General features: G+C 34.9%; 1 protein-coding gene across 1 annotated transcript in view; it reads left to right on the forward strand.

Moving 5' to 3' along the window:
- The window catches only part of VPS13A (vacuolar protein sorting 13 homolog A), a gene marked incomplete at its 5' end in the record, with an annotated part of 101,478 nt that extends 92,628 nt beyond the window's left edge, over positions 1-8,850 (forward strand). Inside the window, 4 exons of the mRNA XM_083883857.1 lie at positions 1,922-2,007; positions 2,608-2,731; positions 4,172-4,246; positions 5,047-8,850. Of these exons, the coding sequence (XP_083739983.1) occupies positions 1,922-2,007; positions 2,608-2,731; positions 4,172-4,246; positions 5,047-5,097 (336 nt within the window). The 3' untranslated portion in view covers positions 5,098-8,850. The remainder of the gene's footprint in view (positions 1-1,921; positions 2,008-2,607; positions 2,732-4,171; positions 4,247-5,046) is intronic.
- Positions 8,851-9,779: the final 929 nt, after the last annotated feature.

A 9,779-nucleotide genomic window follows, 5' to 3' on the forward strand; every position in this document is an offset into this window, starting at 1 on the left:
TCCTATCCATGCTGTCCATAGTCTGTCCATATAGCCTTCTTTGTCTTCTAACCATGCAGCGTGTTAGGTACTGGGATGTTGTAAGGACTATCTTTTAGATAGGTTTTTTTGTTATTTATTTAGGTACAAGCTTCTAATACAAGAGGTAGGGAGAGACATATTTCAGAGGCAGAGCAACACCTTGTGAAAGCTTGAATACATTTCCAAAAATTAAAAAAAAACCCACCATATTTTCCAAGCCCATATGCCATTCTTCTTGCTGAATTTGTCCTGCTCTTGACACTAGCTCTTGCAGAAATAAATGGAAGTAGTGACTTAAGTAAGTAGGCACATGACCAATAGCTGTGATTTTGTAGCTTAATAGACTTGGCGAAAGAGAAATAATTTGAACTTTCTAAGAGCTTTTTGGAAAGATCTTTCTAGGGTAACCTGCTACTCAAATATTCATGCATTTTAGTCACAAAAAAATCAGTATCTTTGGGGAAGACAAAAATTTTAAAAAGTCTGTTTAGGCAAGTGGAATTATCCATGCATTCGAATTTGAGGTTTTTTACACTTATTAAATGTCTTCATCATTTTACTCTGTTGGAGAACACACATTGAATGGCTTTGCTGTCTTAAACGTTTTAAGAACTAATCTATATTTTTAAAATTTTGGCATACATATCTGAAGCTATATGTTTATAGTTAAAACTTCATTTAGTCAAACTAGTTTGTTCTAATAAGGTGTTGCTTCCAAGTTGTAACAGCTGGGAAGCGTGCAAGCAGTCATATTGCTATTTCCAACCAAGATGCAGCAATATTAATTTGACCATTAATTTAATCACTCACTGTTCAGAAAGTCAGAAATCCAATGGTTGCCAAGTCACGTGAGAGGTAGAGGGCTTCTGTTTTTAAAAAGTTATTAATCTAGTATAGTCGCTAAGGGTGGGGGGCTAGGGGGGTAATGTCCTTGCGACCCCTTTCCCAATTCAGCCAAGTTGAGCATGGCTAATAAATGGAACAGGTACAATGGATAGCCTAGAAGTATCCCTTTAATCATCAGACTGTAGGCAGCATCCAAAGACCAGGGGGCGTGGTTAACCTGGCATTTTATAGGGTTTTACCTGGGGCAGGTGTCCAACTGTCGTTACGGGGCAGGTGTCCAACTCTGGTTACAGGGCAGGGGCTTGACTTTATAAGTCTAAGGTCTTAAACCAATGGGGTTTAAATTTGGGTGAGTCTATTAGCATCTTCCTAACATCTCACCTCCCAAGCTCTCAGATTTATTCCCTCTTTGTAGGGTATCCAGGCTAAGCTTTGATCTGTCCCAGGTAATTTGGCTTCCACATGCTGTCATCAATATTTAAAATATATTGCTCATTAAAAGTATTCTGCTACACATTAATTGTAGGAAATGGTTAAGTTCGTGGGGAAACAAAATAATATAGAGGAATGCTAAGTATTACCTCAAATGCATTATTGTAAGATCCCACTGTCTACATGATAATGGTGCTTATGTACAGTTAGGTATAGATTTATTCTCAGAGTTCATTAGTCGATGTTTTGGAGGCAATGAGATAAAGGAGGAAAGGAGTCTTTATTTTGTTTGTTGTTTCAGAAATGTATTAGTGCAAGTTCAGTGTGTACCAAAAGTATGTAGAAAACTGAATTTTTTTGAGAAATTATATTGTTCCTTGTCAGTTTTGGTTAGGATTGATCTTTATTTGCATAGGTGTATTAACAGCAGCCAAGTAGTTATGAACATTAGCTTCTACAGATGTTAGTTATATTCTGACTTTATGAAAGCAGTCTTTTAAATAAAAAGTTTATGCTTTGTTACAATTTATATTTTTGGAGCATAAATAACTTTTAAGCACAAAATTAGTACATTTTTGTATATTTTGCATATTCAAAGCTATAAAACTTTTATCTCTTTTAGAAAATTGAAAATGGAAGATTTGCAAAACTCAGATATATTGCACATGCTATGGTCAACAGTACAGATCTGTTAATGGTAACAAAAAGGTAACGTTTTGACTCCAAATAATATGTACTTAAAACAATCATGAAAACGTGCATGCCTTGATGACTGCTGATCAGTAATGGAACTGTCACCATATATGTAGACAAAATAATGGGGAAGGTGTGCCTAATGTGCTTTTAATTATCTTCAGTAGTGTCATTGTTCAGCAGGAGAGTGTTCAGTGTTATTTCTTTCCTATTTTAGGAGGGAAAGGAATATTGATTTCAAGATTTCTTTAGCTGATAAGGATTTTTTATATACTAGGTTAGGCTAAAATCAGCAGAACTGAGGGATCACTTGCGATGGTGTGTTGAAGAAAGGATAATACAAGAACAGCCAGTGTCTAGCAGTAGAGTATGAGGCATCCTTCTCAGATACAGCTTGAAGTAGTGTTAAAGTTTTGCTATGAAACATAGTATTTTAAATGTTAGAGGGAGTTTGAAAATTCACTCTTTTTTGGAAAATGTGCTGTATAGTTAGAAATCATGAGATCAAACCTATTTTGCAATAACAAATGAATTCACTAGAGCAAAGGTAACATGATAACTTCTAAGTATTTTTTACATTAATTTTTAAAACTACTTTTATTTTCTGGTGCCTAGTGGTGTGTTATTTGTGACAAAAGGGGCGTTTGGACAGCTGACATGTGAATGGCAATACACTTATGATGAATTTACCAAAGAACCATTCATCGTTGATGGTCGAAGATTGCGCATTGAAGCCAAGGTACATTATTCTTACTGTATTTTGTTGTCTTTTTGTGTTACTGTTTATAAAATTAAACTTTGAGTTTCTGCCCACTCTCCTCTGAATTCTTGATCTCCTTTGTATTTGAGAGGCACTCAGAGAAAGGAGTTGAAACTTGGCATGGGTGGACTCCTCAGATGACTGGTCTCTGACTGTTTTAAGTGGCGTGGTGACTTGGTCTTTGCAGATGAGATGATTCCTTGAGCTGTAGGAATTTTTCGTTTGTATGCACCAGTTCATGGTATATTCAGAGTCTGGAAAATGCTGATATAACAAAAGACTCGGAAGATTGCAGTACACTTTTATTATGCTCTCTGGGACAAATAATAATGTTATATTGTCTTCAAGAATGACCATAATGACATATATTTTTCCTTCTCAATGCAAATTGAAGAATGTTGCTCTTAGTTGCAATTTTTCCTTAAAAAAAAAATATGTTAGAATTCCTTTCCCTGGTAAGCTGGCAAAGGACATAAGGAGAAAGATGACCACCAACGACTATTTATAGAGGCAGTTTCTTAAAAAAAAAAATCTTAAATTCTTATTGGCATGTTATCTGAACTTTATTGAACTTTTGATTTTGAACAAACTATAAATTGAACACACTATAGATTTGTCAGCCTGTGATTTGTTTCTGTTTTTAATAACTTTCGCGTGTGTAAGTACACATATTGGTTGTCAGGACAGTTTCGATTGTGCACAACGTCATTCAGTTTTTCACTCAGATTATTTGTTTCTATTGCAGAGAGCATGAAAGGCAGAGCCATTTTGGTTTGGAATCCTCCAAACTGGATTTCTGACTGCAAGTGAACTTTTACAGGATGAAATAATTCTTAGCATTTCTGCCATTTCAGACAATGCTGAATAACATACCCATCTTTACCCCTACACAGCAGTCATTTCAGAATCCATTAACATGTCTGCACTATGCTCTGTATTGAGATTTATGGTTGAAAACTATATTTTGCAAGTAACTCCTAACATTTTTCTTTCTGAAGCCTAAGTTGCTGTTTTCACTACCTAAGTCCACTTACTTGCAAGTCAGTACTGGTGGAATGTCCACTCAAGTAATGATTTGAAGGAGAATTACAAATTAAAACGCTGGGGATTAATAGATTTTATTACTACATGTACATTATCTGCCTTCCATTCCTACACATGTTTATAGACCTTTATCCAGGGACTCCATGGTAAAAAGGGGAGTCTGTTACTGCTAGAATGTTCACTCTACTGTGCTTTCATGCAAAAAATGGTCTCTCAGGGTACGTGCATGTGATGCAAACATATTCAGATGACTGTTCTTGGTACATATGGCTGTTTGGACCATTACAGCTGCCTTGATAGTAAATAGCATTAGAGTCTTAAAGCCTGAAGTAACTTCAATTTTGAATTACTGTTTCGGTTTTGGTTTTTTTATAGGAACGAGTTAAGTCTGTCTTCCATGCCAAAGAATTTGGAAAAATTATTAATTTTAGAAGTCCAGAGGATGCTAAGGTAAAGTCAAAATACAATTAAAATTATAGTGGTAAATTTGACTTAAAAAGTGTAATATAAGTACTTTTAACCTGAAACTCTCTATATTTAAAGTTCAGTGTTTTCACATACCAATTACAGACATGGAAATAGCAATAACATACTCAGAACTGAATTTCAAAAATACTTAATTTCAGTACCAGACTTTTCTATACTGAAATCTCTACTTTTGTCTATTATAAATCTTCTGAATTACATTAGTCTGACGAAAGATTGATTAAACAGTAATGCTAACAAAAATTAAAGAATATAGAATATGAATTAAAATAGTACATTTTAAAAGAACAAAAGTATTTGTAAATTACTCCTAGTTTTGTTCCAGGTGGTGGGCAGGGGTGGGATGTTACTGCTCTGTTCTTCAAAATACAGGTGTTTTTGAAGAATGAAGAAAAATCCTTAAAAAACAGCAGTTTATTTGATATATGATACTGCTGCTATTGTTATACACGTTTTCTATATAATTCGTTCATTTTGACATGACTAGTTTTGACCACAATAGATAGTAGAAACAGTTCAGATCTGCTACCAGAACTATAAGGTAGCTACTTGTCAAAGTTCTGCTTGTTTTTAACTAGTGTAGCTAGTAATTTTCACAAAAAAATAATGAGTCTTGTGTATATTTCAATGGGGTGTGGTTCCCTGGGATCATGGTTTGAGACAGCTTGCATTCTCTCATTAGTTTAAGTTGCTTTTGCATCTTCTCATCAGTTTAGGTTCCTTTTGGTTTTGTGCTTCTGATTTTTACTTTTTTCTTCACACAGTGGATCCTTTCTAAACTAGAAGAAGTACGAGAAAATCAGCCAAAATTGTAATGAATTGAGAAACACCAAGATATGAAGAATACTGAACAGCTATATTTACTTCCTCTTTCACAACCAGAACTATTTGAATATCATCAACAAAAGCAAAAACAGGGTGGAAGGAAGATTTATCCAATTATTTATTATGGTCACTACAGTCTATATCAAAAAAGTATACATGTTAGCTTAAAAAAATTATGTAATGATAAAAAATATGCCAAGTTTTGTCTTGGTTTGCTTGATTTTTTAATGTAAGAATTTCAGATTTCATTTTTTATATAAGCAGTATAAAGTGAGTTTGTCTTAACCTTTGATACTGAAATTGAACTCTGGAATAATTCTTATGATACTATTTGGAGAAAATCTTGCATTTTTGATTTGATTGTGAAAATCAGTACTTACTTTATGTTTTGGTTTTAATGTGACTTGAGGCTGTGTGCAAATACAAATTTCTTTGTCAAAGGAAATGTTAACTTAATCACTAGTGTTGCAACTCAAAATATAAGGAGGCTACTGATCAGAGAATTCGAATTTAGGTCACAAGTGGCTGCTTAGTTGACAATTCTAGGGCTTTTTGTAAAGGAATGGACCAGATCACAATTAATTTACAGTAATATCGCTTTTAGTGTAAACTTTTTTATATCCTTCCTACTCAAGGAAATGTTGCAGCACCTCTATCAATTATTACAGAAAATTTAACAGTTTACAAAAATGCGTATTGGGGAGAATTAACTCTGCACTAAAAATATTAATAAAAGCTTATTATTTTAAATAGGAATTAGTAACAGTCTTGCAACTCAAGAAGGAGTTTATGGGGTTATAAGTGCACTGTTGCATACCAAATATAAATGCCTTGAATTACACAGTATTGTGCTACGCAAATGACTAGTGAAGTCGAACTTATATTAAATAATAAATATATGTCACAGTTGCTTTTCTTAACTTTTCTTACCCAATGAGACTTTGTTTCATACCCAGACAGCAGTATTTTATTAGCTTGACTGTCTGCAATTCTGTTTATTTCTTAGATATAGTAGTCATAGTATTGTTGAATGGCTGTTTACTGCAGTTGATACGAAAAGTACATTAAACAATACAATGTTATATGAAGGTTTCCTTAAATTTTCATATCAAAGTATTCAAAATATCTTGTACATATAGAAAGCACCTACTGCCAAAATATGATTTCCAAACGATATTTTGGAATATTTGTAGCTACAGGATAGAATTCTAACATTGCTGGTGATGCTTGAAGTATCCAAATTTTTCTGTTATTGTAAATCTAGAACAACTAGCCTGTAACCTATAGTTGCAGATATTTAATTTACTGTAAGTCTTGGCATTGGTGTTGAGTAAAATTTAGCAGGTTACAAAATACAGCTAATCTTGCCATTTTCCCCATAAATTGTAAATGGAATCAAAATATTATAAGGGGATTCAAAACTATTACAATGATGGTGTTACTCCAATCATTTTGTACACCAAGTACATACCAAGAGTATTAACTCAGGTTATATCATGCCAAACTTCCATACTTTGCCTTAGATAAATAGTGGTTTTATGTGCACTGAGTACCATTCTTTATCTGTAACTTGTTTTTCATCTGTCATTTCTGTCTTCAGCATGATAGTTCATTTACTAGCCTCATAATGTTCTTGATAAGTGTGTGGTCTCCTCTGCTTCCCCAGCATTTACAGAGTACCTGCTGAAAATTCACTTACAATACATCTTGTATGTACTTTGTACATTCCTATTTGTGTGAGCTTTTCCATTTACCAGGTTCTAAATATTTCTCTCCACAGAGCCAGTATTTTAATTATTTCTTACCTTTATTTTGCCAACAAACTGATTCTTAAATCTTAGCTGGCTATTCAGTAATATTGAAGTGATTTTACTTTTAATGTTGAAGGATTTATTTTATATGTGCATATTTGTGATTAAGCAGCTCATGTTCTGGAAAACATAACAATTCCCCCAGAATAGCATTTTTCTTACAGGCTATAAAATATTTTGATCTTCTTCTAGCTGAAAGCCTTAAGACAGGGTCTGAAATGTCCAGAAGTCAATTTGAGGACTTCTCTTCCATGTCCCTTGGTTTCCACTTGCAATGAAAATATGATTTTCTATAGGTCCGTTTTCTAGTCCGTAATTTGTGTATTTTGACTTTTTATTTTAATAAAGATTTCTCCATACAGTAATGAAAGAATTTTGCCATTTCTTGGCAACCACCAGTCGTCTCCTTTAACTATGTATCACTCCAGGGTGAAGAGAAAGGTATTTAGACCTGTGCCATAGTGTAATTTTCTGGATTACTGCAGGTTGTGTGAGATGTCTACTCTGCTGTGCCTCATTCCTTATTGCAATATGCATATTTTTTTCAACAAGAAGGCTGAATAGGTATGTTAGTTTTTATTGAAAGTGTATATGCAACTAGAAAAGGGGATCTTGACAAAAATTAAAATGTAGGCATTTAGTTCTGCCCACTGTGGTGTTTAAAAGTGTATCTTGGCCTTTACTGAAATGCTGAAGAACCGTTCACTCTTCTATACGACTGTTATGTAAACTTAATACATTTGAGAAATGTCATTTGGATTCTGAGTTTGCTAAGGGTTACAATTACCTCAAAGAAATTCCTCAAACATTTGTGAGTCTAATTGTTGCACTTCTTTTTGTTCAGCTGCATGGCTTTCATGGCATGGCTCTCTTGGTTTCCACCCCAGCCTACCCCCCCTTCTTAATCTTGAATAAACTGAACCTGAATTTTATTTGACTGAAATGTCATTATTATTACTTGCTTTCTTTATGTACTACTTTAAGTAACAGATAATACCATTACTCAGAATTTCATAGGTCAAGTCAGATCCTGTCTCTGAGAACACATGCTCAAACTTCTATTGCAGCCATCTCAGGAAAACAGAATTACAGATTTTAGAATTTACCTTTGGTTTATTGTTTAAAGACAAGGTTCTAGTAACTGGATTAACATGTGTAAGTTTCTTTTAAAGTTGTTTTTCTGAGGGTGTGGGGGTTTTTTGGTGTTATTTTAGTTTTTTCTTCTGTTGCTGCAGAAAAAGATGCAATGATGTTGCCAGATGATAGAATCATGGAATGGTTTGAGTTAAAAGGGACCTTACAGATGACCTAGTTTCAGTCCCCCTGCTGTGAGCAGGGACACTTTCCAGTAGACCAAGTTTCTCAGAGTCCCATCTAACCTGACCTTGAACAGCTCCAGGGATGGGGTATGCAAAACTTCCCTGGGCAACCTATTTCAGTGATTCACCATCCTCACAAGAAGGAATTTCTTCCTGATATCCTAATCTAACCTACTCTCTTAGTCTGAAGCTATTCCCTGCTTGTCCTGTCACAAGACACTCTTGTCAAAAGTTCCTCCCAGCTTTCTTGTAGGCCCCCTTTAGTTACACAAGGCTGCTACATCATCTCCCCAGAATCCTCCCTTCCCAGGCTTAATCTCTCAAACTCTGTCATCATAAAAGAGCTTCTGCCCTCAGACCATCTTCCTGACCTTCCTCTGGGCCATCTCCAACAGGTCTGTTTCTTCTATTGAGAGCCACAGAGCTGGTACAGCACACCATGTGCAGTCTCATGAAACTGGAATAGAGGGGCAGAATCCTCTCCCACTGCTGTCCATGCAGCTTTAGATGCAGCCCAAGAAACATTTGGATTTCTGGGCTGCAAGTGCACATGGCTGGGTCATCTCCAGCTTCTCATCCACAGCACCTCCAAGTTCTGCTCAGTGTATTCTCTACTGAGCCTGTACTTGCACTTAGAATAACCCAATATTTATAACATATTTTTAAACTCTTTTTTCACATTGCAAAGACTCTGTATGTATGCCATTAGCTGTTTGTTATCTTTAGCATTTTACAAAATTATTCTTACTTGTGGACTTGGGAATATTTTGCCCAGTATATGCAAATACATCTATGCATCACCTAGAACATGAAGCTTTATCTAATCTATGCAACTATGATCTTGGTCCCAATTTTTGCTTTGTGACTGCAAAAATCTAAAGTTCACTGACAACACACATAAGATTTTATAATTTGGATTTGATTGTCTTCATGGTGAATCCAAAACAAGAATTCCAAATATTCTTGTAATACCCCAAGGGAAGAGTAAATTTGTTTTAAGTCTGCTCCAACAAGAAGTAAAATAATGTCTTAAGTTTGGGGTTTTTTGGTGTTGTTTTTTGTTTGTTTTTGGGTTTTTTGGGGGGTTTTTTTTGGTTTTTTTTAACTTGGCATAGTACATCAAAGGCTGAATTATGTGACTGCCAGAACAGGCATGAAGCAGGACACTAATAAGCAAAAAAAAAAAAAATGGAATTCTCTTTTTGCTGGATGTCTTCAAGTGGTTTTTTTGTGGTGTTTTTTGTTTGCTTGTTTTTTGTTTTGTTTTGTTTGTTTGTTTGTTTGTTTTGTCTTTGTGCAGGTTTACTCCTTGTTGCATCAAGGAGATTGAGAACCGTCTGTAGAGGTTTTTCTTGGTAAGTGCCTTCATCTATGTTTTTGATAGTTGTGATGTGTGACAATAAAGCAATATTGTGTTCATGGTATTGTGCTCATGTCCTGCAATGGTAGAAGTCTCACCATCTGCAAAACTCATACTCCAGCAAAGCCAGGCTCCTGCACTTGTGGTGCAAGTGTCCTAGTCACATAAACAGCAAATCTTGA

The sequence above is a fragment of the Zosterops lateralis genome (genome assembly GCF_965231275.1).
Source record: "Zosterops lateralis genome assembly, chromosome: Z".
Taxonomy (NCBI): domain Eukaryota; kingdom Metazoa; phylum Chordata; class Aves; order Passeriformes; family Zosteropidae; genus Zosterops; species Zosterops lateralis.